The following is a 25,875-nucleotide window of genomic DNA, read 5'->3' on the forward strand; positions in this document are numbered from 1 at the left end:
TTGGCCTCCATAGGCTCCGTTAAGACGACTTCCTAAGGGCTTTTGGCAACTTGTTTGCCTCTCCCTCTTTCTTGTTTCGATCACAGAGGGAACCTTGTGGTCTGTCTCTCTTGTGCAGCTGCGGTATTGGTAGGCCGGATTCTCACAGAGCTGGTGATTGCTCTGGGTTTGCGAAAGGGTTCCCAAATCTGGGTTGGGGAATTCCTGGAGATTTGGCAGGGGGAGGTGTGATGTTTAGCGTTCACCCTTCAAAGTCACCATTTCCTCCAGGGGAATTGATCTCTCTTGTCTGGAGGGACCACAACAAGAGGGACATCAATGTTTTGTGCTTCTTAATGACTGTTGGCCCATGTCAGCTTTGGATGGACAAGTGGATGACCCATGCCCTTTCAGTAAGTTAAGTCTTGTAAGGAACAAGCAATAACTGTTGAGGGGCACTGGAGCCAACCAAGGGGGGGGGAGAATGGCCTGCTTGGAGAGGGGAGCAATCCAGGTTGGGTGAGCGGCTGTTTCAGTGGTGCATGAGATCTTTCAGCTCACTTTGCAGAAAGGGTGAGGATGATGCATTTTGTCTTTTTATCTGTTCCGCTTTCACCAAGGAAGTCCTAGCCGTTTTCTTTGGGTGGTCCCTTTTCTTTGCACATTAGTCCTGGGGGAGCCACCTGCTGAACTTCATTTGCAGCCGTCTGTCTCTGCAGTTCTGCTGGCTCTTTTGGAAGGGACTGGCCTCTTCAGGTTCAAGGGCCTTCCTGCCATTTCTTCCTCATGCTTGCAAGCGAATCGCTCTTCATCAAGTGCAGCCAAAGAAAGCATGCTGGGGGAGTCGTGCTTCTGGGAGGCGGTGTGGCTCAGAGGGAGAGCCGCCACTTCATGTGCAGAAGGCCCCAGATTCAAGTCCCGGGGACACCTCCCTTTTCAAAGGCCCCAGGCGGGAGGCGATGGGGAAGGCCTCCCCTGGGACAGCCTGGAGACTGGCTTGCTGAACGGATGGGCTGACGGTCTGAAGCAGCGGAAAGTGGCGTTGGAGTTGGGACTCAGAGGTGAGGCATCTGCTTGGCAGGCAGAAGGCCCCCAGTGCAGGCTCAGGCCAGGCAGGAGATGGGTGAAAGACGCAGGCCTGGAGAGCAGGTTGCCAGCCTGTATCTGTAGGATGGAACCTGGCGGATGGTTGGTGGAAGGTCTGTCCATGGGCTCCTGTGTTCCCCCTCCTCTTGGCCATCTCCCACTCCTGCTCCAGTCCCGACTGCCCTTTGCTTTTCCTTTCCCCTCCTGGGCATCAGTCAATATGCCTAGAGGGCAGAGGGCAGGGGGAGGTTGGGGTACCTCCCGTGGGAAGAAGTTAATGAGTAGCCAAGATCGGCAGAGGGGAGTCTGCGGGGGCTGTCTCAGGGGCAGAGAGGAGGATGACGCCGCTGCTGGTGCTCTGCTGGGGCTGCCTGGCCTGGGCTGGCGGGACCCCCGTGTCCCCGCAGAGCAGGGCACTGGAGATGGTGCTGGACGAGTTCCACAACAAGAGCCACATCCAGTTTCTTTTCAAGCAGCAAACCCTGGTTGAGAGCATGGAAATGGTGAGTGTTCTTCCAAGAGCAGCCCTGGAGGGGCTGGCTCCCCTCCCCTCCCCTGCCCTCCCCTGCCCTGCCGTGCCCTGCCGTGTGTGGAGGGGGCTGTCCCAGAAGGTTATCTTGGCCAAGGTACGGTTGCCAGCCTTTAGGTGGGTCCTGAAGATCTCCCAGAATCATAGCTGATCTCCAGGCGACACACATCAGCTCCCCCAGAGGCAGTGGCTGCCTTAAAGGGTGGAGCCTAAGGCGTTCTACCCCCCCCCTCCATATAGGTCCCTCCCTCCTGTCCCCTGGGGGCAATGTCTGCCTGGCATTCTGCCCTGTTCTCCCCGAGCTCCACACCAAATGCGGAGCTGGTGTCTGCATCATTCAGGAAGAGAGACGTGGCCAAAGCCTGCGATTCTCCCCCCCCCCCCCCATCGGTGCACCCTGCAGCTGCCTGCTCAGAAAGCCCAGGACCGTCCTTGAAGCCTGAGGTGCAGCTGCCATCTGATTCTAGAGAGGCCTGAGATGTTCCCCATACGACTGGCAGAATATCACACTAGAGCTGGGATCCTCCCCTGCCAAGCGACACTGTGTGGCATTGTGGGCCGTCCTACCTGACCCAGTTAGCCGTCTTGCAAAATCCTGCTCCTGCCAGCCCCCCCCCCCAAGGTTGTCAAAAAAACAAGCGTGGTTGGCCCTTTATTTATTGGAATATTTTTGTCCCGCCTTTCTTCAGGGATTCAAAGCAACTGCCAAAAACTATAAATTTTCTAATTCCACCATAATTCTCTTGCACATAAAACCAGCAAAAGCTCTACAGCAGCTCCATTACTCCAATACTCCAGTGCTGCCTTTCCAAACTGCCCAAGAAACGCCTTCCAAAGACCAGTGCAGTCCTTCCCCGCAAGGGGGGCGGAGATGCCTTCCCGGCTGCTTCTGCCAATCCATCCACCAGCATGGATCCAGTTACTTAAAATGCCCACAAACGGACCGGTCTGCAAGAGGCACGGAGAGAGCCAAGCGTAGTTGCTGCCCATTACTGTGGGGGTGGAGTGGCTGGAGAGAGAGAGCCCCTGTTTGACTCAGGGAAAATGCCTCACAGTCCGAGGAGTTCAGCAGCAGGATGGGCAGCCTCAGGAGGGGGTGAGCTCCCCCCCCCCATGGCCCTCAAGCAGCGGCTGGATGGATCCTTCTCCTGGATGCTGGAGGCTGACCCTGCACTGAGCAGGGGGTGGGACTGGATGGCCTCCATGGCCCCCTTCCCACTCTAGGATTCTAGGAGTCGAGTTCAGCCGTGGAATGGGCTGCCTAAGGAGGGGGTGAGCTCCCCCCCCCCATGGCCCTCAAGCAGGGGCTGGACAGATCCTTCTCCTGGATGCTTCAGGCTGACCCTGCACTGAGCAGGGGGTGGGACTGGATGGCCTGCACGGCCCCTTCCCAATCTAGGATTCTAGGAGTCTAGTTCAGCAGCAGGATGGGCTGCCTCAGGAGGGGGTGAGCTCCCCCCCCCCAATGGCCCTCAAGCAGCGGCTGGACAGATCCTTCTCCTGGATGCTGGAGGCTGACCCTGCACTGAGCAGGGGGTGGGACTAGATGGCCTCCATGGCCCCTTTCCTCTCTAGGATTCTAGGAGTCTAATTCAGCAGAGGAATGGGCAGCCTAAGGAGGTGGGGGGCTCCCTCTCACTGGCCGTCTTCAAGCAGTGGCTGGCCTGCACGGCCCCTTCCCACTCTAGGATTCTAGGAGTCTAGTTCAGCAGTGGAATAGGCTGTTAAGGAGGTGGGGAGCTCCCCCTCACTGGTGGTCTTCAAGCGTCGGCTGGCCTGCACGGCCCCTTCCCACTCTAGGATTACTTGCAGGAGGCCCCAGGTCCAGTTCCTGGCAGCATCTTCAGCTGAAAAAGGATCTGGCAGTAGGGGATAGGAAAGACCCTTTTCTGCCTGAGATGCGGGAGAGCTGCTGTCAGCCAGAGCAGACAATGCTGACTTGGATAGGCGGCGGTTCTGACTCAGTCGAAGGCAGCTCCAGGTGGGTTCCCTTATTTGGAATGGCGAGGCCGTCCTCTAGCGAGAAGGGCCCAGGATCACACAGGCCTGGAAGAAAGAGGAGGCCTCCATGAACACCCCGTCCTGTGCTCCTCAAGACTGCCCTGCAGGGGAGCTCCTGTTATGAAGGCTCGGCTGGGGGTGGGGGGCTTGTAGGATTGACACTGTTCTGTTTGGCATCAGCAGCTCCCGAGGGGGACCTTTGTCCAGCTGGAAGTTGATCTTGTTCAGACTTTCTGCAGGAAGTCGCAACGAGGGACGCAGAACTGCCGGATCAGACCAGGCGGGGTGAGCCAGGACATGCCCTCTTGCAGTGCCTTTCAGTTGCTCTCTCAGGTTTCTTTTCAGCACGATGGTCGTGCTTATCCACATCTACTATATCTGAGAGGTCTGCCCCTAATGCCCTTGGAGCCTGCCCAAATCCCGGCCTGGCCACCGGGGGGGGGGGAGTGCATCCCGTGGCATTTTCACCTGGAGCAAGGAGCCACTTGTCACCCCCTGGGTTAGAGGCGGCTGAGCGGATGCTGACAAGTCCTGGAGTGTGGCCTATTCCAGACTTCTTCCGGGGAAATAAAGGACTCTTTAGCAGGATGGGATGACCGGTCGCCCCTTTGCCCCTTCCTGCCTGGCTGAGACCAAACCTGAATAAACAGCACATCTAATTGGACCAAATTATTTCATCAGACTCCACAACCAATCAAGGCAAAGCATAACCTATTTCTTAGCCAATTGCGGCCAAGGAAATCTGTAGGACTCCTAGGAGTCAAGGAGCGTCGTTGGGGTGCTCCTTACATTGGGGAAAATGTTACTGTCAGGGCCATAGAATCCAGCCCCACATTTTCTCACGGCATCGCATCCGAAATCCCTTCCTTGTTTAGAACCCAGATATTTGGGGCGGTTCAACAGAGCCTAACAGCCTGTCAGAGGGGGAGGGGGTGGCCTCCTTCCACTGAGCTGGTTCTCAGGGCTCTCCGTGCTCCCTGGGGCAGGTCCGCCCTTCCTGGTTGCCTGTTCCAGCCCCCAATGCCACTATGGGTGAGCAGAGCAGCTGCAGACGGGCACCAGGTTCTGCTTCCTTCTGCTGGTGTCCTGGCACTCAACAGGCTGAGCCCTCAGAAGCCAGTTGGGCCCTAAAGGAAGAGCAGTCTGCAGCTCTGACTGCACCTGGATTTTGGAAGCAGCAACCTGTAAGCTGGCACTGCAGTCCACATACAATTAAGCTGCTGGAGAGAGAGAGACATGACACTCCCCTAGGCTGGATGTGGCCAGCCTTCAAGCTGTGCTTGGTCTTCCGCCCCCCCACCCCACCTTCAGTGGTGGCTCCCCTAAGGGTATTGTGACTGTGAAACCAATGGACTGGCATGGCAGAGGGAGGGGAGGGGAGGGGGGGCAGACTGGTTGAGGGTTGAATCTGTATTGGTTGGATGCCCCCCATGGACACTTTGCTTACCTGGCCAGGCTAGGAAATCCAAGACTTCGTTATTTATTTAGATTTTTATACTGCCCCTCTTAGACTAGCTGCATTGGGGGGGGGGCATACAACAAATATAACGCTGGTTCTAATAACAGCAGAAATATATCATTTTAAACATTAGCAGAGCTAAAATACCCAATCCAGCCCTGCTGATGTTGCATTCTGGTCTGCTGAGACTAAATACAGGTAAGGAGATGGTATAGGTGGTGAGGGGGAGAGGGGGAGGCCCAACCTGCTGTTTGTCTACTTTCCGCTGGCTTCAACCATTAGGCTGGTGAAAGAGCTATGTCTTGCCAGCTCTGCGGAACTTTCTCCTGGGAGCTCATTTCACTGGAGCGAGGTGGAGGGGAGAGCCTTGCCAAGAAGGTCCTGGCTCTGGTTGAGGCCGGGGGTGTTGGCCAAGTGCAGCTCTCTGCTGTCCCTTGGATACGCAGGGCTTGAACTGCGTGTGGCTTTGAAAATAAGTACCAAAACTTTGAGCCTGATCTGAAGTACGACTGGAAGCCCGTGCAGCTGCCGTAGGACAGGTCTCCATTGAGTTTGCGTGAGAATCCAGACACTGCATTCTGGACCAGTTGTAGTTTCCAAAGCAGGGACAAGGGAAGGCCCATGTAGTCAAGCCTGGAGGTGAGCATTGTGTGGATCACTGTGATGAGGTGTTCTTGGGCCAGTTAGGGTGGGAAAAGGCTAGCAATGCTACCTTTGTGACTTGAGCCTCCATTACTAAGGAAGTGTCAAAAATCACTCCCAGGTTCCTGGCAGCTTGTGCAGTGAAAAGTTGCACCTTTCAACCTGGGAAGGTGCGCTTCCTGGTCTGGCCCTTTCTTCCCCAGCCAGAGGGACCTCTCTGTCTTTGCAGGGTTCAGTTTCAGGCTGCATCGCCTCCAAGCGTGAGCTCAAAAGGGCATCTGGCTGATGGCCCTTCAGAGACAGAGCTCGGTGTCATCTGCCAATTGGTGGCACCAATGCTCAATTCAGCCTGGACTAACTGGGCAAGAGGGCACATGAAGATGCTAATGTTGGGGAGAGGATCACCCCCTGTAGAACCCCACAGGGGAGTTGGCAGCAGTGCAATTGGTTCTCCTCAGGAGTAGCAACTCTGTCCTTGACCGTGGAGAGGTCGTCAGCCACTGAAGGCATCACTTGCGCAAACAGCCACGCATGGCACATCCTTATACCAAGTCATGTTCTAGGTAGCCCAGGAGCATCTTGGTTTCTTGCGTGGGGAATGCTGGGTATGAGTCGTGGGACCTTTGGCCTTCTTCTCCCTCCCAGCTGTGGCCTTTCCCTCGCTTTTTCTCCCTGTATGCAGAGGAAGCAGACGTGTCTGGCTTGCTTCAAATTCAACTCCCAGGAAAACGTGTTGGACAAGTACCTGCGCTGCCTGTCCCAGCAAGCGCTGCTCTTCTTCCAGGTGGGCCTTCTGCTCCCCTGGCCTCCAGCCTGCCTCCCCGCTTCCCGGCCAGGGCTCGCGAGAGGAGGGCATAGAGGCAGCCCCCCTGGGGAAGGGGCAGGGAGTCCTGGCTGTGGCTGGCGCCCCAAGCCCTTTCTGCTGCCCCTGCAGGAGGCGAAGAAGAGGCAGGCACAGGAATGCGAAGAGGTTAAGCTAGCGGGGGAAGACCGCTACCGGCCTGGCGTGTTTGCTTTTTCCAGGGGTCTCCCGGTGGGCTCACGCTGAGGGGCCCCCCCAGGAGGAGGTGTGGAGTCCCCCGGTAAGTGCTGTGCTGGGGGGCTGGGTAGTTCTTTGGCAGCCAGAGTGGTGAAGGCCTGACAGGAGGGTGCCAGACACAGCACAAGGAAGAAAACCCTCCTCTTCTTTATGCAGGGGAGCTGAGGGAGGGCAATATGGGGGGGAGGGGGGCAAGCTGTGAGATTTCTCTTCCGGCAGCCTCAAGGCCTCCCTCCTAAACCCTCCCATCTCCCCTCCTTTCCTCCTTCCCACTCAGGTGGGGCCCTGCAGTGGCTTCCAGCCCGAATGCAGACTCCCAGCAGAATTGCCCCCACCCGGAGAGGGAGCAACTGGACCGCCGGCCCCAGAGGTGTCTGCAGCTTCCTGCACCCGGACATGGATCTCCATTTACTCCCACAATAAAGATGCCAGCGAAGGCTGCAGCTCCCGGCCTGGGCCTCTTCTGGGTGGGAACGGTTGTCTGGAGGAGGCCCTGTCCCCACGCAGTCTGGCCCACTCTGGAGGCCTCCCTGGGGCCTGTGCTGCAGGCTTCCTGGGTGAGCGGCCAGGGGGAGGAGGAATGACACTTTGGATGGGAGAGATAGGTGCTCCCTGGCTGGGTGGGCGTGCTCAGAGTCCCAGGAGACCCACCTGGTCTTCTCCAGCCCACCCAGGACACCGAGGAGGCACTGAAGGCAGGGAGGCCAGGGAGCCGTGCCTGAGGCTTGGAAAGCATCCAATTTATTTCACAGGAAAACTCACACAGCACGATCATCGTGGGGCTTCCGCAGGGCGCAGAGTGCCCCTCCCCCTGGAGGGCCACCTTGAACTGCCGCAGGTTTCCACAAAGCCTCATAGGGCCCTCCCATCCACCCTCGCCTCCCCGTGTGCCACCTTGAGGGCACTTGGGATCCACCTTCCTCGTTCTCACCTCCTCCTCTTAGGCCGCTGTGCTCCATGCGCTGCCCTTGAGCCCCGAGGCCCCAGCGGAACGGCCACGCGTGGATCGCAAAGCTCCTGGGCGGAGGGGAAGTGGGGAACACGGGCTGCACAGCTGTGATGCGGACTCACCGCTTCCGTGGCCCAGGGTGCCCGGGGGAATCCGGGAGGGGGGAGGGATCCCTGCCGCAGCACCAGGGAAGGTGAGGGGAGCCGCCGGGTCTTGGTCTTGTGGGGCTTCAGGGTGCAGCCCCCAGAGGAAGCCCCCAAGAGCACCATTGTCCATTCAGCCCCTGGGTAGAAAGGCCAGGTCCGAGGGAGGCCCCCGGGGAGAGAACTGAGAAAGCCAAAAGGGGCTCTGGCTGGCTCCCGTTACTCCGAATACCAAGCCCTGGTCCGCACATCTGTTTGTGTGCAGTTGCATCCAGGGGCTGCCACACGTAGCAAAGCACCCGCTCTACCAGGATAGGGGCCCTGGAGGCTTCAACGCACAGCAGATAATAACAGGCCTTGAGCTGCCTGGCTTTAGGGAAAAGGGGCTGGACAAACCACCCCAGGTGACACATTTGATGGGGTTACTCTTGAGAAAGCACACCTTGTCTCGATTCGCAGGAGCTGTGAGGGGAGGCAAATGGCGACCCTGACCCTGCGTGCTACAGCTGAGAATATTAACATCTGCAATGCAAACTCCAAATCTTTAAAAATACTGGTTCAGATGTTCTGGTTTTCCTCCCCCAAAACCCTGGGAATTTTGGCTTTTAACAAGTGCCAAGCAGTCCTGTTGCAGTTCCTGTTAGCTCTGACTGCAAGAGATCCAAAGCCGGTTGTGGGGGCAGGGGAGGTCTGGCGGGGAAGCCCATTTACAGGTAGATTCTGGGGGGTGGCCGTGCTGGTCTGAAGCACCAGAGCCATGTTTGAGTCCAGGGGCACCCTGAACGCCAGCTACGTTTTGTTCTCAGCAGAAGCTGGTCTTAAAGGTGCCCCTGGACTCAAACATGGCTCTGGTGCTCCAGGGCAGAAGGGGAAAGGGAAGGAAGGAGCATGGGAGCTCTGCGGCCGCTCCTGCAGAGCCACAGTGAGGAGCCAGCAGACACCCAGGGGACCCCCGCAGCCTCAGGGAGCCTCACGTCTGGGCCTGCTCAGAAGACATAGGAGTTTGGGTCTGGGCGGAGGTTCAGGGCCCGTTCACACTGGGAAAGGGTGTCGTCGGCGCGCTTGCTCAGTTCGCGACACTCCAGGAGAACCTCGTGGAACTGCTTGTAGGCCTCGTCCACGATGGAGCTCCGGCGGGCGGGGCGGAGGTCCCAGTAGCCCTCTGCCACCCACGGCTTGGCTGAGCTAGCCAGCTCTGCAAGGCCTGCCCCGCCACTGGGGAAGCGCTTGAGGGAGCTGTCGAGATCTTTGCAGAGCTGATAGAGCTCGCTGCCCCGCCCCGAGACCCTCTCGCCGTCGATCACCTTGACGCCGGGGAACATCTCAGCCATGGCGATGCGGTAGCCGAGGGTGGCGCACACAGGGTTGCTGAGCCCTCCTGCCGGGCTGCTGAGACGCAGGCTCTCCAAGCTCCGCAGCCCCGCCAGGCACTGCAGCTGCTGCAGGCTGCTCAGCAGGTTGCCTGCTGCATTTAGGCTCTGCAGGTTTTCGCAGCTGGCCAGTGGCTCCAGGCTCGTAATGCGGTTGGCGGAGATGTTGAGGACAGCCAGGGCCTTGAGGGAGGAGAGAGGGCCCAGGTGAGCGATGGCATTGCCAGACAGGTCCAGCCACTCCAGGTTGGAGCACTCCCCCAGGCAGCCCAGGTCGGAGAGGCCCAGCCCTCGCAGCTTCAGCAGCAAGATGGACTCCAGGTCAAAGTCGCCCGTCTTGGCCTTCAGCAGCTGGGCTGTGATGCGCCCCGTCTCGGCCTCCTCCCCTTTCTCCCCCCGCGCTTCCATGCCGGGCAAGCCGAGTCGGTCGGCTCACCTCAGAGCACAAACCCTCCGGGCCCCTGAAAGAGAGGAGGGGGAGGCAGCATCAGGGCCCCACCAGGGATCGGCAAGCCCCCCCCATCATGGAACAAGCATCTGCATTGGTTTAGTTGTGTTCTCTCTCTCTCACACACACACACACACACACATACACAGAGCACTGCCTTAGATGGCATCAGAGCATTTGGGGAAATCAACACCAGTCCGGTCCACTCAGCTTGGCAGCAGCTCTCCACGGCCTTTCCCACTGCTGACCGCCCGATCCTTTATTCCTGGAAAGGAATCTGACACCCCAGGTGCTCATTCACCTCCAGGGAACTGCAGTGGCATGCTGCCCAGGGAGTTAAGGGGTGCAAAAAGAACCCAATATGTTCCCGATGGGTGGCTGGGCAAGTCCATCTGCATCCGCGGAAAAGAACCAGAGTCCAGGAGCACCCAAAAGACGTGTGAGGTTGTGTGACAGAATTCATTTTTGCTATGTAATCCCACTGTCATGTAGGGAGTTCTTAGTCTGAGGAAGAGAGCCTGCACTGGAAAGCTCACGCCCTGAACAAATCTTTGTTGGTCTTAAAGGTGCCTGGCTGGACTCTGATGTTATTAACCCAATTGGGGGCGGGGGAGGGGGCGTTGGGGAGTCATGGCTCCCTTCTTCACATACAGTAAGCTGGACTCTGCCTCTTTTCGACGGCGCAATGTGTCCGGATGGTGCCTGTGCCTCCTCACCGCTCCTGAATCCGGCCAAGGGGCCTCCCAAGCAGCCGCGCGCCTTCTGCAGACTCCTCGGGAAGCGGCCGCAGGCAGAGAAGGTGCGCGGCGCGGCCTCTGCAGGCCTGTCCGGAGCTGGCCTCACGGAAGCTCCTCTCCCCGCCCCCCCCCCCATTGCTCCAGCTCCATCCTAAGGCCACTGTTCGGGGGGGGAGGGGAGGGGGGAGCGCCCCCGCTAAAGGCTCCGTCGTGAGGCTGGGCTGGCAGGCCGCTCTGCGCAGCGCTCATTGCCGCGGGGGCCGCACAAGCAGAGGAAGGTCCGGTCGCCTCCCCCCCCCCCATTTCCCTTGCCTCCCTCGGCCCCGACCCCCAGCTGCCGGCGTCGCTCTTCAAAGGGAACTGAGGGAGCCTGATGAATCCCTAACAATCTCCGACAAGAAGACTGCCTCGGCGGCCACGCGGCTCACTTACAAGGGGGAACATGCAGCCTTTGCCCTCCTCCTCATCACCCCGCAACAAAAAGGGACGGCGGGGGCGGAGGGGGGGGGCTTAAAACGATGAAATCCGGCCCCCCTTCGGTCATCGCAGAAGATCATTTGAGGGGGGAGGGAAAACGCATGCCCCGCCCTGCCCCTCCCCCCAAGGCGGCTTTGGGAAAGAAGGGGAAGGGCGCGGGGGGGGGGGACGCTGCTCCTGCTGCAAAGACGCGAAGAGGCCCACCGGGGAGGGCGCGGGTCCATGCCGGGGGTAGGGGGGGCTCTCCCTCCAAGCGGCCAAGAGGGTCGGCCCGGCTCTCCCCCCGTGCGGGGCCCAAGGAACCGGGGTGGGGTGGGGGCACGGCCCGTCCTACCTGCGGCCGGGAGCCCCCGCCCCCCGCCCGGTCCGGAGCGAGCGCCTTCTGGCCGCAGGGCAGCCCCGCCCACCTCGCAGGGCGCTTGTGCGCTCATGGGGGGGGAAGGGGCGAAGGGAAGTTCGAAACGCCATTCGGACCCGGAAGGAATCCAGACAAAGGGCGGGAGTTAACTGGTTTATTTTCGATTATGAGGATGATGAAAGCGGGGGGGGGGGGAGAAAACCCCATTTATTTAAAAAAAATGCAAATTACATTTGTCTTCCTGGAGATGCTAAAATGACTGGTCTGTATCGGTCCATTCTGTTTAAAAGCGGAAAGGGCCTCGGGAGGGAGGGAGGGGTCGGGGTCTCCGCGCCCTCACAGCCACCCGCCCTCCACGTCCAGTCCCCTCCCGGTGCCCTTGAAGCAGGCGGGCCTCCCGGGGGTCTGACTCCTCCTGCCGCCCGCCCCTTCCGCTCCCTGCCTGCCCTTAACCGTATCAGAATCATTCTGCACAACAGGCAGGCGGGTGTCCGGGGCTCGCTTGGCTGCTCCTGCAGGCCACAACTATCCCTTGGCACGGAGTCGTGAGGCGGGGAGGGGTCTCCATCCGGTCACTGCCAGGCCGACTCAAAGGCGGCGGGGAAGACGAGGGGCTGCTCCGCCAGGCCCTGCTGCTGCTGCTGCTGCTGCTGCTGCGGCAAAGCCATTTCTGGAGGGGCGGGGGGCCACCCAGGAGCACCGGCCAAGGGGGCACCGGTGTGGGTGCGCTCGTGTCGCAAGAGGTGCGTCTTGCGGCTGAAGCTCCGGGCACAGTGGGTGCAGATGTACGGGCGCAGGCCGGTGTGCACGGCTTGGTGCCGCACCAAATTGGTCTTGGAGCTGAAGCGCCGCGGGCACTGGGCACAGGCGTGAGGCCGGAGGCCGGTGTGCACGGCTTCGTGCCGGGCCAGGTGTGATTTCCGGCTGAAAGCCCGGCCGCACAGCGGGCAGGCGAAGGGACGCTGTCCGGCGTGGGATTTGATGTGTGCCAGCAAGCTGGCCCGGGTGCTAAAGGTGCGGCCGCACTGGGTGCAGGAGAAGGGGCGCTCTGCCGAGTGCTGGTTGCGCCTGTGTCTTTGCAAGTGGCGCTTGTGGGCAAAGCTCCGGCCACACTCGCCGCAGGCAAACGGCCGCTGCCCGGCGTGGCCACCGCATTGGTGGGCAGCCAAGCCGGCCCGGTGGGCAAAGCTTCTTTCGCAGTGTGGGCAAGCGTATGGCAGAAGGCCCATGTGCCCACGCAAGTGTGCGGTCAGGTGGCGCTTGTCGCTGAAGCCCCGTCCGCACTCGGCACAAGAAAAAGGGCGCCCGCCCTCGGCATGGAGCCGCTGGTGGGAAGCCAGATTCTTCCTCCAGGCGAAGGCCTTCCCGCAGTCCGAGCAGAGGAAGGGCTTCTCTTCGGGCAACGGGCAGGAGACAGCCTCCTCCCGCAGCTCCCTCTTGTTCACCGGCTCCATGCAGAGGGGGCTGCCCCCGGCCTCCCCCTGAGCCCCACTCAGTGTGCCAAGGGGCCCCTGCGCAGGGCAGGCCATGCCGGGAGCCAGGGTCTCTCTCTGCCCAGGAAGCTCCATGCCAGGGACCCGGCCCAGTTCTTGCACTGCCGGAGCCTTAAAAAGGACCGGACCCAGGAAGAGTTCCGGTGGTCCCATGCAGGAGCCGAGGACCTGCCCTGGGACAGCCTCCTCCCTGTAAGGCGGGAACACTTGTCCCAGTTCCCTCGGGTCCCTGCAGGGGATGGCGATCTGCCCTAGTTCCAGCGAAGGGGCCGTGGTCTGCGCAGGTTCGCCTTGCTCCCGCTGGGACACTGCCTCCTGCCCCGGCTGGCGGTCACGGCCGTACAGCTCCGGCCCCTGCCCCTGCCCCGGGGGCTCAGCCCGGTCCCTGCAGGCTGCGTTCCCTTCCTCGTGGAGTCGCTGGTGCCGCAACAGGTGCCTTCGGTGGACAAAGCTCCGGGAGCAAAGGGGGCAGGCGTGGGGGCGCTCTCCCGTGTGGGTCAGTTGGTGGCGCACCAGGTGGGTCTTCTTGCGGAAGGTCTTGGGGCAGCGGTCGCAGGGGAAGGGCCGCTCGCCCGTGTGCACGCGCTCGTGGGAGCCCAGGTGGATCTTCTGCGAGAAGCGGCGGCCGCAGTGGGTGCAGGCAAAGGGGCGCTCTCCGGTGTGCACCCGGGCGTGCCGGGTCAGGTGGGCCTTCTTCCCAAAGGCCTTTCCACACTGGGAGCAGGCGAAAGGGCGTGGCCGAGGGTCTCCCTGGCCGCCCTCCAACGGTGCTCCAGGGGGCTCGCAGCGGGGGCAGCCCAGCGGCTTCTCCTCGTTCAGCATCTGCCACTGCTGCAGCGCCAGGCCGGAGAGCTCACCCAGGCCTCCGTGGGCCCCGTACCCTTCCCCCACATGCAGGCCCTCCGACTTGCAGACGCCTCCGACAGGCAACCCTGAGAGCAGCACCTCTGCGCTCAGCCCGGCCGGCCACTCTGAATAGTCTTCGGCTTCCACCTTCACTGTCCGGATCAGCCACTCACCTGCAGGGATCCACGATGGAGACAGAAAGTGGGAGGTCAGAAAGGGAGCTGCCAGGGGGGCGGGAGAGCAGGCGGCAGATCAGGGGCTCCTACCGGGTCACTCACGGAAGGCCCCGGTAGCCTCTAACAACAGGACACGAGAGTGGCCTGGCCTGCCTTTTTGAACACAGGTCCCCAACGCGGTGCCCGCCAGCATCTTTCTTGGCACCCGCCAACTGTTTTTAGGAAATAGGCAAGGTCAGGTGAGGCTGTGCCCAGTTCTCGCTGGATGTGCAAATTAGCTGCCAGCACTGTGCTGGTGTTGTACACTCTTCTCCCTCCTGGGCCCCAGCGTATTTATCCAAGTTCCTCCTCTTGTCCCCGGTGCTTGGCTTTTCCCCTGTGTGTCTTTGGCCGTGTTTCTGGATCTGCCTCCCACTGCACCCACCACCCTGTATCAGACTCCAGAAGTGCCCAACAGGGGGCTGGACCTCTGGCTCTCAGAACCAGCCCCAGGGAGCAGAGGTCTTCAGATTCCACTAGGTTCTGTGCCCCCGTGCTCGTGGTGCATACAGAATGGCCCCCTGCGGCACGTGAGGAGGGCAAGGCCTTACCTGGGCAGCTCCTCTCAGGGCCTCTGGCATCTCCTGGCCCTCGCTGCGGTTCCCCAGTTTGCTGCTCCCTCCTCACAGGGCCCGTGGTTTCTGCAGGCACAGTTCCTGTGGAGCCAGAACAAAAGGAGAGAGACGAGCTGTGCTTTGGCAGACCAGAGGGGCCAACTGCTACGCTAACCCTTCAGGCTCGGGGCCTTGTTGGCTCTGCCCTCATCTTGAGAGACAAGGAAGCCCAGCTTGCCCCCACAGGTCATGCGCCAGGCCCTCTGCCCATTCTCTAGCCTGTGCTGAGCAGCAGGCCACATGGAGTGCAGGGCACAGTTCTCCAGGGCCCCCTGCTACCTCCCCGCATGCTGCTCTCCCCACCTCTCGCACCTGCCGCTACAGAAGGCCGTCACCCCTCGGAAAACTGCTCTTTCTGGCCAGTGGAAGGGGGCTACTCCCCTCTGACCTGTATGGCTGCCTCCAGGAGGGTCCCTGAGCTCTGCTCCCCCCTGAGCTTTGACTGGAGCCGGACCACCTTCCTCAACCTGGGCAACAATCTGAGGCTTGGCCGTGGGGGATCCTGGAAGACAGAAGGATAACGGCTTGGCGGGGGGAAATCCCACCCGTGGCACGGGGGGGGGGGGGGCAGGGACACCCTCACCCAGCTCCTCCACTCTGATGCCCATGGGCACCATGTCCTGTCCCCAGCCATGCGAGGGAGACCCCCGCCCTGGGCATGCTCCAGAGGAAGGAAGCTCTGCCTGGGCTGCTGGAGGCAGATGTTGGGGTGTCCCTGGCCCTGCAAGGGTCCAGTCGACAAGACCTCCCCCGTTTTCAGACAAGCCTTTCCCTTTTTGCTTTGATTTATTTCAAACAATCCAGTGACCCAGCCACCTTGGACAAAGTAAATGACACGATCACTGCCCTCAAATTCCACCCTCACGCTGGAGGCACTCCAGCCAGAAAGTCTGCCGCAGCCAGCATTACGCCAACATCAGGGGGACAGGGAGACTGCCTGGCAGTGCCCCCCCCCCCCCCAGCCCTCTTCTCTGAGCCCAAGGCAGACGAGGTGTGTGTGTGTGACCGTTTACCAAGAGCAACTGTGGAACCAAAGTTCTCCCGCATGGCGTCCTCTGGCACAGGCTCCGTGCCCACCTGGAGAGCCGTCTCCTTGCCCCTCACCAGCACCTGCAACGGGGAGAGACCCCCTGCAAGTCAGACCGGGCTGCACATGGGGGTGGGGGTGGGGCAACTGTCTTTAAAACATTTTCTTCCTTACGGAGACTGAGGCAGCTTACAGCGTGGATAAAGCACCAAGAACAAAACAGATTAAAACCCCCAAAGCCACACATTAAATTCCCAGGTTCAGGACTGCTAGTCAACTCAACTGAGCACAGAGGCCAGCAGGTTGCCCTGGAGGGCCAAGGCGAGCCGAGGCCTTCCTCCAGCACTGGCCCTGAGCCGCTGGGAGTCAGGCGCTTGCGGCCTTTGAACAGGGAGGCTTCTTTTAGTCACGCTCGAACACATTGAGTGGCAGATTTTAACAGCCACCCAGTTTGCACACCTTTTCAAGAGTCGGGGCTCATGTCTTCACTAAGGCGGGTCAGGCTGAAAGGTGCTGCTTGGTTTCAGCAGGACTTTGCCTCAGCAGACTACCTCAGCTCCTCCCAGGGCCCAGGCAGCATGCCATTAGCCACTCCAGCCAACAGGTGCTGGAGGATGAGGAAGGCAATGGGGGATGCCAGAACAGGAGGGGGGAGAGGAGAGAGGGAATGGGATGGTACGGGGGGGGGGGGGGAAGGTGCGGCTGCACAGTCGCTTCGAAGGACAAGAGGTTTGCAACTCTGCTAGGAAAGGGGATCAGAAAAAGCAAAGAGGAATTCAGATTTACTGCCTCTGAACATGGAGGTTCCCTTTAGTCATCGTGGCTACTAGCCACTGGTGGACCTATCTTCCATAAATCTGTCTAATCCCCATTTCAAGTTGTCTATTCCTGTGGCCATCACTGCATCCTCTGCCAGCAAATTCCAAATTTTCCACATTCCACTCACCCAGTAAAGATTTATTTCCTTTTGTCTGTCTTGAATCTACTGCCTGTCCCCTTCATACGGTGCCCCTTCTCCAGTTTTAATATTTTAGGAGGTAGGTGTTGACATTCTCCACAAAGGTTAGGTGCTCCATGATCACTGCTTTGGAAGGACTTAGTAGACCTAAAAAAAGAAGAAGGAAAAAATAGCAATTACACAGTAATAACATACACTGTGCCTATGCCTACGCAGGCCCACCCTTAGCCTTGACCCAGAAACTACAGCTGGTCCAAAATGCAGCGGCCAGGATCCTTACAACAACACCATGGAGTTCCCACTTTTGGCCCATTCTCCACCAACTGCAGTAGCTACCAGTTGACTTCCAGATCAGACTAAAGGTTCTGGTAATTACCTTCAAGGCCATACGCGGTGAGGGCCCATTGTACCTGAGAGACCGCCTCCCTGCCTATGCCCCTCAAAGAGCTCTGCGCTCCACCGCCACCAACTGGCTAATGATTCCTGGGTCTAAAGAAGCCCACCTGGCCTCAACCAGGGCCAGAGCATTCTCTGTCCTGGCCCCCACCTGGTGGAACGAGCTCCCGGAGGAGATCAGGGCCCTGATGGGGCTCTGCAGGGTCTGCAAAAGGGAGCTTTTCTGGCAAGCATTTGGTTAAGACCAAGCATAACCAACAACATCTGAAGGGCCCCTGCTCCCCCCTTCCTAGAACTCCATCAGTGGGCTCTGGGCCTGCTTGCACTATTGCACTGTTTACATTGTTTGCACTGTTACAATTATCAGTTATTAGTATTAACATTCTGGTTATTTATATGTTATAGAAGATTATTTCATGTATTGTCTATATGTTTTATGTAAACCGCCCTGAGCCTCCAGGGAGGGTGGTATATAAATATAATAAACAAACAAATAAATATGAGGGTCTCTGAATTCTGAGGTTACCTTTTTCAGAGTTTCTAAGCCCTGTTGTGATGGACAGATGTGTGTGTGTGAACAGCGCATTGCATCGGTGACTGATGGCTGCCCCCACAGGCTTCTCAAGGCAGGAGACATTCAGGGCTGGGTTGCTGCTACCTGCCTCTGGGCAGCTGCCCGGAACTTCCTCTGTGGTCTCCCAGCCAAGTCCTGTCCAGGACTGACCCTGGTCAGGCTAGCCTGGGCCCTCCAAGTCAAGGCAAGAGAGGAGCAGGCGTCTGGCCTCTGCTTGCCTCTGCACAGAAACTCCTCTTCCAAGTACTAACCATGAGTGATGAGATCAGGCAGCCCGGGCCAACCAGTCAGGGAAGACACTTAGAGGTAGGTGGTCAATGCCTGACCCAGGACTTCCCTGGGGGGTCTCCCATCCAAGCACAACCCAGGGCTGACCCGTCTTGGCTTCCAGAATCTGACCAGCTGGGGCTCGCCTGCAGCATCCAGAGCAGAACCTTTTCCTTTATATCCCTGCAATGAAAGGAGCTACAAGCTTCTTTAAAATAAAACAAAACCAAAAAAGCTTGGGATTCAGAGAAACATGCAACTAACAATCGACTGCTGGCTTTTAGGGGAAGAAACTGAGAAAGCCCCGGTGGACCAGGGGAAGGGCAGCCTGCCTCGCGGGGGCCTCATTGGCTGGCGCCCTCCAAGCCTGCCCTTCAAGCGAGTCTCCCCCCCCCCCCCGGCCCTGGGCACAGACGATTCAATTCAACGCGCCTCCTGCTCTTACCCCGAAGCCCCGGCCTCCGGCGGCTGCTCCCCCGCGGCATTCCGGCTCCAGCCCTGCGGAGACAGAGGGGCGTCCTGGGGGTCCGGCCCTGCCCTGCCCTGCCCTGCCAGTCCCCGGCGTCGGCGCCGGCTCCAGCTGCTCCAGGGCGGGGCGGGACCAGAGGCCCTTCCGGGGGGAGCCCCGTCTGGACTCGCGAGCTCCTCGGGGCCGCCCCCCACGACAGCCCTGCGAGGGTTTCCGCCCGGCCGCTTCCCGCGAAGGGCCGCCGGTGCCCCTGGGCATGTGCAGAGCGCCACGGGGAGAAGCGCGCCCCCGGCCTCACCTGCGCCGCCGCCCGCCCGCCCGCCCCGCCTCCTGCTGGGCCGCGAGACCCCGCCCCGCCCCCGCCGACAGACCGAGCGACGGTGCACGCGGGGAGGCTCCCCGGTGGCGGCCCGCACGGACTACATCTCCCGGCAGCCCCTTCGCGCTCTCGTCGCGTGGGCAACGGCGACTGGGACTCCCGCTCCCCGCGCATGCGCGGCCTCCGCGGCAGGCGGCGAAGGGCGGGGCGAGAGCCGGGCGGCAGGGCCTCCACGCCCCCCCGGCGCCTACCTCGCGGGGTTGTCGCGAGGAGCAGCCGGGGTGGGGGGGGGGCGCGGCGTGGGAGCGCGGCGTGGGGGCGCGCCCCTCACAGGGGGGCTTTCCGGCCAGGCCAGATTACCACAGCCCCCCTCGGAGGCCGCGATGGCATTCTGGATCGCAGAGCAGTTCTCTCGGGGCTCTCCCTGCCTGCCCCGCCTTCCTCCCAGGATGAAAGGGCGTGCCGGGAAATGGCGCCTTCTCCCTCAGAAGGGAGACCCCCACGCCTCCCTCTTGAGTGCCCTCGGCGGCCTGCCTGAGAAAGGGGGCTCCGTGGGGTTACCAGCCTCCAGGCGGGGCCTGGAGAGGTGCCAGAATCCACCCTCATCGCCAGACTGTGGACAGCCGCTTTGGCGAGTGGACTGTGGCCATGATAGCCCCAAAGACCCCACCCCAAACCCTCCTCTTTAACTTCAGAAGGGGTCACTTCTCCCAAAGGAGGGGGCTCGTGAAGAAGCAATGGAAAGGTAAGGGGGGGGGGGGAGTCCCAGTCTCTCCAGGACACGCGAGAGGGAAACCAAAGAAAGCGTAGGAGACTGTGGCAAAAGCAGACCATGAGGAGCATACTGCAAAAGCCATCAAGGCCAAGAATAAAAATTTCTTCCAGCCACAGAAAGCCTGGCAGTCATGGGATAAGAGGCCCAGTCCTCTTGTGGACTAAGAAACATGCAAGCATCTAGCCATGTTGGTCTGAAGGAGCACGGCAACATTTGTGTCCAATCAGGCACCTTGAAGACCAACAAATATTTACTCAAGGCACAAGCTTTGGTGTGCACACTCCCTCAGGCAATGGAATAAAAACCACAAGAGTACCAATAGAAGGAGAGAGCAAATTGGTAAACAGCGTCACAATAAATATCCAGCTTTTTGACAAAGATTGGCTAGTTCCTTGCTAGAATAACAAAATGTGTCCGTTACGTTCAGTTGTCGTTCATAAAAATGATTCTATGATTCTATGATTCTAAAACATGGGGGATATAAAAATATTCAGGTAGTGATTAATGGCAGACGCTTTCCCAGTTGTGGGAAGAAGTAATTAAAAGAGATTTGTTGCTAGTCCCATCCGTCTCCACCCAAGCATGGAGGCATCCCCACAAGTGACAGGCCCTTCTGTGTTTGTTCTCTCCGAAGGCCAGAGAGTTAGATTCTAAATTACATTACAAACACATCACATTACAGTCCCATTGTCCCCAATCGAATGAAGAGGGGATTGTAGGGAATGTGGATAGAAAAGTTGAATTAGGTTAGCATACATAGTAAGATAAGAAATCAATATCTCTGTTGAGTCCTGGGGATTCCATTGTTTTGAGTGTTGTAATAACTTGCATTTCTACAATCTCCCTTTCTAGTCTGTTCTTGCAGTTTCTTTGCAATGAAACAGCTACTTTGAGGTCCCTTATTGAATGTCCTGGAAAGCCGAAGTGTTTGACCTGTTTCCCCAGTGTAGAGAATAGAGGGACATAGTTGGCATTTGATGGCATATACAATGTTAGAAGAAGAGCAAGTGAATAAGCCTTTGATGGTGTAGATAATGTTGTTAGGTCCACTGACTGTGTTATTGGAATGTATGTGGCAGAAAAGTTGTCATCTGGGTTTGTTGCAAGCTCTCGTAGAAATGTCCATGTTCAAATTAGATGTTGCATTGTTGTGGGTAAGGAATTGTTTGAGATTGAGGGGGGGTTGTCTGTGTGCAAGAAGGCTCACATAGGTATGGGGATACCGTTCTGTGGGGAACGTGTTAACACAGACCGGTATCCCCATACCTATGTGAACCTGTGGCCAGTATTATATTATTACTATATATATATATATATATATATATAAGGTTTAAATTCTTGATACCTATAAAACTGATAAAAACATTGAAGACTCAGAGGACTTGTCACTGAGGAAAGAATTTAACTGAAAATGGACGTTACCTGGATTCCGTTTTGACAGAAATCCTACAGAATAAACAGATAAGGAAAACTTAAGGAAAAAGGACACTTTTCTTCCTTTTATGAATACATTTGTTGTATTGCCATTGGATAGGTCTTTTTCTCTCTTTTTGGTAGATCCTTCTTAGAACTAAAGTACCCACCCAAAGAGGTCAAGAACAGATGGACAAAGCCTCTGTGGGCCTTGGAATTCTTGGCAGAGATGAGCCGGAGACCCGGAAGTGAGGATAAGCAAAGATCCGCCAGCGGGATAAAGCCGGCAGCCGTGTCAGCCCCCAAAGCTCTGAGAGACACATCCTAGTTACCTGCAAGCAGGTCCGGGCCACTGCGAAGAGACAGACCAGGCTCCTTCCCCTCCTCCCAACCCAGCCCAACCAAGCCTGAGATGTGCGTCCCTCACAGCACCCCCAAGAGAGAGCAGGGGCACGGGACTTCCCCTTCCTCTCCTTTGGTGCCTGATTGCTCTCCCCATAAGGAAATGGGGGCAAAGGACCAATGGAAATGGCTGGTTGCAAGATGGGGATTGAAAGGGCCCTCCAGCTGGACCCAGCTGCCCTCTTCGCCAAGGGCTCCAAGCCAGCCAGCTGCTCTTCACCTCAGTCCCCATCTGCAGTAGGATGATTGGAGATGGGCCTATCTTGCAAGGCTGTTGTCGTAACTGATGAGACAGTGCTTTGATCACTCAAGAATGGAGTGGTCCAAAATGCCAAGAAAGAGGATTTTGGGGATCACAGCAAAGAAGTTTTTCGCCACGGGGGAGGTGGAGATGGGGAGGAGAGATGTGAAGAAGGCCTTGTGGGGAGGAGAAGGGGCTACTGGGACCTCCAGCACCCCCACCTGAGCAGGTTTATCTCCTGGTTGTGCAGACCCCCTCCTCACCTGGCCAACCAGGCTCTCTGCCAGGTTCGGGCTCTAGGTTCACTTGGTGCTGGGAGTGGAGGAGAAGGGGGGATGGTCCCAAGGGGAGTTAGCATTTGCATGGGCAAAGCCTGTCCAATCCCAGGGCCCCCAGCTGCCTCCCAACCCTGCTGATCCCACAGGAGAGATATAAACATGCCGCAGCCTCCTCCTAGCTCGCCTGTTGCATTGCCTGACCTCAGGCACTTGACTCAGGAGTAGGGAACGGAGCTCCCACAGGTGAGTGCAGGGCTGGGTGGGATGGGGTGGATGGGGGGCACAGAAGCCCGGTGGGGTGGGGGAAGAGCAGATAATGTCTGGAGGGACCCTCTGTTCCATTCATGGGGATTTATTCCAACCAAAGAGTGACTTTCAGCGAGAGATGGTGACTGACGCTCCAGTCACCATTTCTTGCTGAGTGCACTGCACATTACAGAAATCAGATTGTTTTCATAATTGCTGCTGCTTTGGCCTTTGGGCTAAGATTCCCATCAGGTCCCTTGGGTTGACTGTGCATGGCTTGACGCTCCTCCAGATCTCAGGTTTAGGGAATTTTGAGTTAATGTCTTAAAGTTTGTATCAAAAAATGCAGGGAATAAATGCATTTCCCTTTCAGCCAATTGATGCAAATTGCAGGTCAGGGAAATCAGCCACATTTATGTCTTCATCCATTTATCTATGTTATTTACAGTCCACCTTTCTCACGGGAACTCGGGGTGGATTACACAGAATAAGTCCATACAATAAAAAAAATCCCGGGGCATTCAGTAAATCATGGATTTGGGGCTGGGCACCCTCTTTACTGCTGCCATGCCGCTTCTGCCTTGACAGATGCCATGGTCTTCTTGCTTTACAGCACGCCTGTCCTGTGGCCTGGGTGTGGGCTCCTGGCCAGCTGGATCCTTCCAACCCTGGATCCTTCCGATCCTTCAGCCCCAGGCTGGCCGATCCAAGCACAACCTCACAGGAGATGGGGAAGACTGCACACCCAAGAGGACCCAGTCCTAAGTTCCTGCTGGGCCTTTTGGTGTGGATCTCACTCTGGGAGACTCTGGCGCTGACAAGTGGGTAAGGATGTTCTCACTGGTCTTAGTGCCACCCTGTGTTCCCAGCCACAGATCCTCCCTCCTTTCCCCTGTGGAGCTTTGGGTGTGTCACTTGGCAGCAGTCCAGATGAGGAGGGCCTTGCTCCAAGTGACCGTTTTCTCATGTCCCCTCCAGGGCACGTTGATCAGAGGGGCATGGCAAGGAGCTTTCCCTTTCCCCAAATGCTAAAACTCAAGGGCACTTGGTGAAGCTGAAGGATAGCAGATTCAGGACACACACAATGAGTGGTTAAAATGTGAAATTTGCTGCCTGAGGATGTAGTGACGGCCACAGCTTAGAAGAGTTTGAAAGGGGATTAGCCTGATCCATGGAAAATAGGCCTGTCAGTGGCTGCTAGCCATGGTATCTAGAGGGAACCTCCATATGCGGTCAACTTCTGAAGCCCAGTGCCAGGAGGCAACATAGAATCATAGAGTTGGAAGGGCCCTCCTGGGTCATCTAGTCCAACCCCCTGCACTGTGCAGGACACCCACGACCCTCTCACTCATCCACTGTCACCTGCCACCCCCCTGAACCTTCACAGAATCAGCCTCTCCGTCAGATGGCTATCTAGCCTCTGTTTAAAGATGTCCAAAGATGGAGAACCCACCACCTCCCGAGGAAGCCTGTTCCACTGAGAAACCGCTCTAACTGTCAGGAACTTCTTCCGGATGTTTAGATGGAATTTCTTTTCCATTAATTTCATCAATTAGGGGGAAGACTTCAGCTTCGCTGCCCTGCTGTTGGCTTGCCAGAGAAAGTGGTTGGCGGCTGTGCAAGACAGGAGGCTGGCATAGATGGACCCGTGCGCTGATCTAGTGGGGTCTCTTTTTGTGTTCTCATGCTCTTAACGCCAACCGCACGGGAACAGAAAGCAAGTTAGACTAGGCAAAAGAGCAAGCCCCCATGGGGGCTGCTTCAGGTCCGGAAGTGGTGTAGGGAGAAGGCCTCAGCACCTCTTCTTGTGCCCCCCAGACCCACTCTGCATCAGATCCTGTGCACCTGAGAACTATGGCCCTCCAAGCGCTCATCAGATCAGTAGGGCCAGGTGAAGTCACACGGGAAATGTAATGCGTTGCTTTGTCCAACAATGGAGTGTGAATATGAGGAACAAATGGATTTACACAAGGCTGTGATGAACACATTTTTGCTCCTGAATCCATAAGGCCATGAATATCAGCAGGGGCAGCAGACCGCCATGAGCATCTATCAGCAGCTGCTGGCAAGCCAGGGGGGACTGTCTTTGCTGATACTGCTTCCCAGAGGCACCGGGCTCGTGGCTGTTGAGGGCTGAATGAGCCTGGTTCTGATCCATTCCCACATGTTCAACTGGGAGGGGAAACAGGCCCCAAGTCTGGAGGCAGCGTCTTGTTTCTCTGTCCTCAAGTGGTGCTGTCATTCCGGCTGCAGGCGGTGGTGTGAGAGGACAGTCCAGGTGATGGAGGAGGAAGTGGTCAGCCCCCGGCGTGAGGAGGTGGTGCCCTGCTCCGATGTCTACCAGTACAATATGGCAGGCTGGCACCTGGATCGAAGCAGGATGTCCCAAGCCTATGGCAGGGAAGGAGGCCTCACCGCCCTGTGCTACATCTACAAGTGAGTACATTTGCAGGGGGAAGGGGGGTGGGGTTTCCAAGGAGCAGGAGGGCAGAGGGTGGGCATGGCCAGAGCCAGAGGCTGCGAGAGACTGCTGGAACAGGTGGAGGAGAACGTAAGGTTCAGAAGCTTCCTTGTACAGGCAATGTCTTCAGAAAACTTATAGCAATTTTTAAAGTTTGCTGATCTTAAAAGGGCCCCGGACTCAGACTGACATGGCTCCTCCGAGTGCCTCCCCATAGCTCTGTCCACCCCTGCTTTCTTCCCGTTGCAGGCCCGAGGACACAAGACCCCTGGTGTGGAACCGCACGGTGCGTACCTGCTGTGAAGGATGGAGTGGCCCTCACTGCTCAGAGGGTAAGGTGGGACCGGGGTGGGGCGGAGCTGGAGGAGGAGGGGGCAGTCAGAGAGTGGGCCCCAGAGCCACGGCTTGCGGGATGTCGGGAGCTGCAGTATTATACGCTGTGGCCCTCCCAGGATCACGCCTGATGGGAATGCTGGGTTGACGTGGCCGTTCCCTGTGTGCTGTGCTCCTAGTTCTAGTGCCTTTGAGGGATTGACATGGAGCTGAAAATGTCTTTCAGTCATCCCAGGTAGATCCCCAAGTAAGCAAGAGAAGGGGCTTTGGGAGATCGACTAAGCATGGCACTAGCGACAGAAGGGGATGGGGGTGGGGACTCTAATTCATGAAACACAGAAAAATCCCCGGGAAGAAAAGGTTTGAAAAACGAAGAGCACCATCAGTCTTGCCCAGAGTCTCGGGTTTCTCAGGTTTCCTGCCCAGAGGGGCTCCACCCAGCAAGATTCCCTGCTCATTACATACTAAGTTGGCCCGGTTGGCCCCTGTCAGCTACCTTGGGATCCTTGCAGTGAAAACTGGCAGGACTCCCCCGACTCTGTGGGGGGGGGGGTGTTGATGAGGTAGGTTTTGGGGGTGAATTGTAGCCACCTCTCTGATTCTTCTTTCCCCCCTCCCTTCTCCTCTCTCCCCATCACTATCCAGGAATGGGGCTTCTGGGCCAATGCTTCCCCATTGGGCAATGCCAGGGCGTGCCAGGGATGCAGAACATCTCGCTGATGAGCATTGCGGAATGCTGCAGCTGGCCAGGGGGACACAGCTGGAGGAATGCCTCCTCTGGCGCCTGCCTCAGCTGCTCCTACCTGCCCAAGAAAGGTGTGTGTGTGGAGGGGGATGGGTCCTCCGCTTCTTTCATGGAGACTCAGCATCTTTCAACAGAAAGACAAGAGGGCTGTGCAGACAGGACCATGGGGGCGGGGGCGGGGGGGGGGCGCTATGTTTGCCAGACTCGAGGTGGAGCCTGGAGTTCCCCCAGAATTAGAGCTGATATCCTGACAACTGGAGTCAGTTCCCTTGCAGAGAAGAGCAGCTTCAGATGGCTAATGCAATGGCATGCCATAAGTTCCCCCTCCAAATCCCCCCTTCCCAGAATGTCCCTGTGAGTTGAATTCTGGGACAGCTGTAGGTGCACATGCTCCCTTTAAAAGCCTCCCCCCCCCCATGGTGCAGTCAGGATCAGTCCCCTGCAGCATGACTCGGTGGGTGGCGGCTACAGCCTCACAAGTTCACCAGCACCTCTCATCTAGTGCAGAGGGGGGGTCAGAACCTGGGTCTCCCTGTTCCAGCCTCCTAAGCGCTGGACCACACAGGCTTCCTGCACAGCTACTAAC

General features: G+C 58.0%; 4 protein-coding genes across 15 annotated transcripts in view; 2 read left to right on the forward strand and 2 right to left on the reverse strand.

Annotated features, from left to right (window-relative positions):
• ZNF467 (zinc finger protein 467) overlaps window positions 1-18,361 on the reverse strand; it is a 35,200-nt gene extending 16,839 nt beyond the window's left edge. The window contains exons 1-10 of the mRNA XM_077304169.1: window positions 18,053-18,361; window positions 17,592-17,790; window positions 16,359-16,517; window positions 15,399-15,495; window positions 14,774-14,887; window positions 14,323-14,427; window positions 11,794-13,729; window positions 7,667-7,752; window positions 6,442-6,624; window positions 3,534-3,640 (exon numbers count right to left, since the gene is read on the reverse strand). Of these exons, the coding sequence (XP_077160284.1) occupies window positions 3,534-3,640; window positions 6,442-6,624; window positions 7,667-7,752; window positions 11,794-13,729; window positions 14,323-14,427; window positions 14,774-14,887; window positions 15,399-15,432 (2,565 nt within the window). The 5' untranslated portion in view covers window positions 15,433-15,495; window positions 16,359-16,517; window positions 17,592-17,790; window positions 18,053-18,361. The remainder of the gene's footprint in view (window positions 1-3,533; window positions 3,641-6,441; window positions 6,625-7,666; window positions 7,753-11,793; window positions 13,730-14,322; window positions 14,428-14,773; window positions 14,888-15,398; window positions 15,496-16,358; window positions 16,518-17,591; window positions 17,791-18,052) is intronic.
• On the forward strand, window positions 1,369-7,178 carry RARRES2 (retinoic acid receptor responder 2). 2 transcript variants are annotated; one of them, XM_077304384.1, is made up of 5 exons: window positions 1,369-1,568; window positions 3,776-3,880; window positions 6,379-6,480; window positions 6,631-6,778; window positions 7,013-7,178. In XM_077304384.1, the coding sequence occupies exons 1-4, from the start codon at window positions 1,404-1,406 to the stop codon at window positions 6,742-6,744; spliced, it is 486 nt and encodes a 161-aa protein (XP_077160499.1). In that variant the 5' UTR covers window positions 1,369-1,403; the 3' UTR covers window positions 6,745-6,778; window positions 7,013-7,178. The 2 variants fall into 2 exon arrangements, with proteins under 2 accessions (XP_077160499.1, XP_077160500.1); XM_077304385.1 differs by having other exon boundaries at window positions 1,371-1,568; window positions 3,779-3,880.
• LRRC61 (leucine rich repeat containing 61) lies at window positions 7,455-11,350 on the reverse strand. Of its 4 annotated transcripts, none has more exons than XM_077304374.1 (2): window positions 11,194-11,350; window positions 7,455-9,658 (listed from the first exon to the last, which is right to left on the reverse strand). In XM_077304374.1, the coding sequence occupies exon 2, from the start codon at window positions 9,603-9,605 to the stop codon at window positions 8,814-8,816; it is 792 nt and encodes a 263-aa protein (XP_077160489.1). In that variant the 5' UTR covers window positions 9,606-9,658; window positions 11,194-11,350; the 3' UTR covers window positions 7,455-8,813. The 4 variants fall into 4 exon arrangements, with proteins under 4 accessions (XP_077160489.1, XP_077160491.1, XP_077160490.1 ...); XM_077304376.1 differs by lacking the exon at window positions 11,194-11,350 and adding an exon at window positions 11,064-11,181; XM_077304375.1 differs by lacking the exon at window positions 11,194-11,350 and adding an exon at window positions 10,815-10,971.
• A 67-nt stretch (window positions 18,362-18,428) lies between the features above and the next one.
• Window positions 18,429-25,875, forward strand: part of LOC143820909 (SCO-spondin-like) — a 109,108-nt gene continuing 101,661 nt past the window's right edge. For 6 of the 8 annotated variants that reach the window (XR_013225597.1, XR_013225596.1, XR_013225598.1 and 3 more), the window contains exons 1-6: window positions 18,429-19,140; window positions 20,728-21,747; window positions 22,364-22,575; window positions 24,004-24,186; window positions 24,461-24,543; window positions 25,190-25,360. Coding sequence is in view for 4 of the 8 variants with exons in the window: in XM_077304264.1 (XP_077160379.1) it covers window positions 22,478-22,575; window positions 24,004-24,186; window positions 24,461-24,543; window positions 25,190-25,360 (535 nt within the window). In the remaining 4 variants the exon portion in view is untranslated. Of the gene's footprint in view, window positions 19,141-19,178; window positions 19,510-20,727; window positions 21,748-22,363; window positions 22,576-24,003; window positions 24,187-24,460; window positions 24,544-25,189; window positions 25,361-25,875 lie in introns of those variants that run through there. The other 2 variants (XM_077304267.1, XM_077304265.1) reach the window with 2 other exon arrangements.

This window comes from Paroedura picta, chromosome 11, assembly GCF_049243985.1.
Source record: "Paroedura picta isolate Pp20150507F chromosome 11, Ppicta_v3.0, whole genome shotgun sequence".
Lineage (NCBI taxonomy): Eukaryota > Metazoa > Chordata > Lepidosauria > Squamata > Gekkonidae > Paroedura > Paroedura picta.

Coding starts and splice junctions, on each gene's coding strand:
- RARRES2 (XM_077304384.1), top strand. CDS start 1,404: ATGACGCCGCTGCTGGTGCTCTGCTGGGGCTGCCTGGCCTGGGCTGGC. Junction 1,569..3,775: donor TGGTTGAGAGCATGGAAATG/GTGAGTGTTCTT, acceptor GTTTGGCATCAG/CAGCTCCCGAGGGGGACCTT. Junction 3,881..6,378: donor GCCGGATCAGACCAGGCGGG/GTGAGCCAGGAC, acceptor CCCTGTATGCAG/AGGAAGCAGACGTGTCTGGC.
- LRRC61 (XM_077304374.1), bottom strand. CDS start 9,605: ATGGAAGCGCGGGGGGAGAAAGGGGAGGAGGCCGAGACGGGGCGCATC.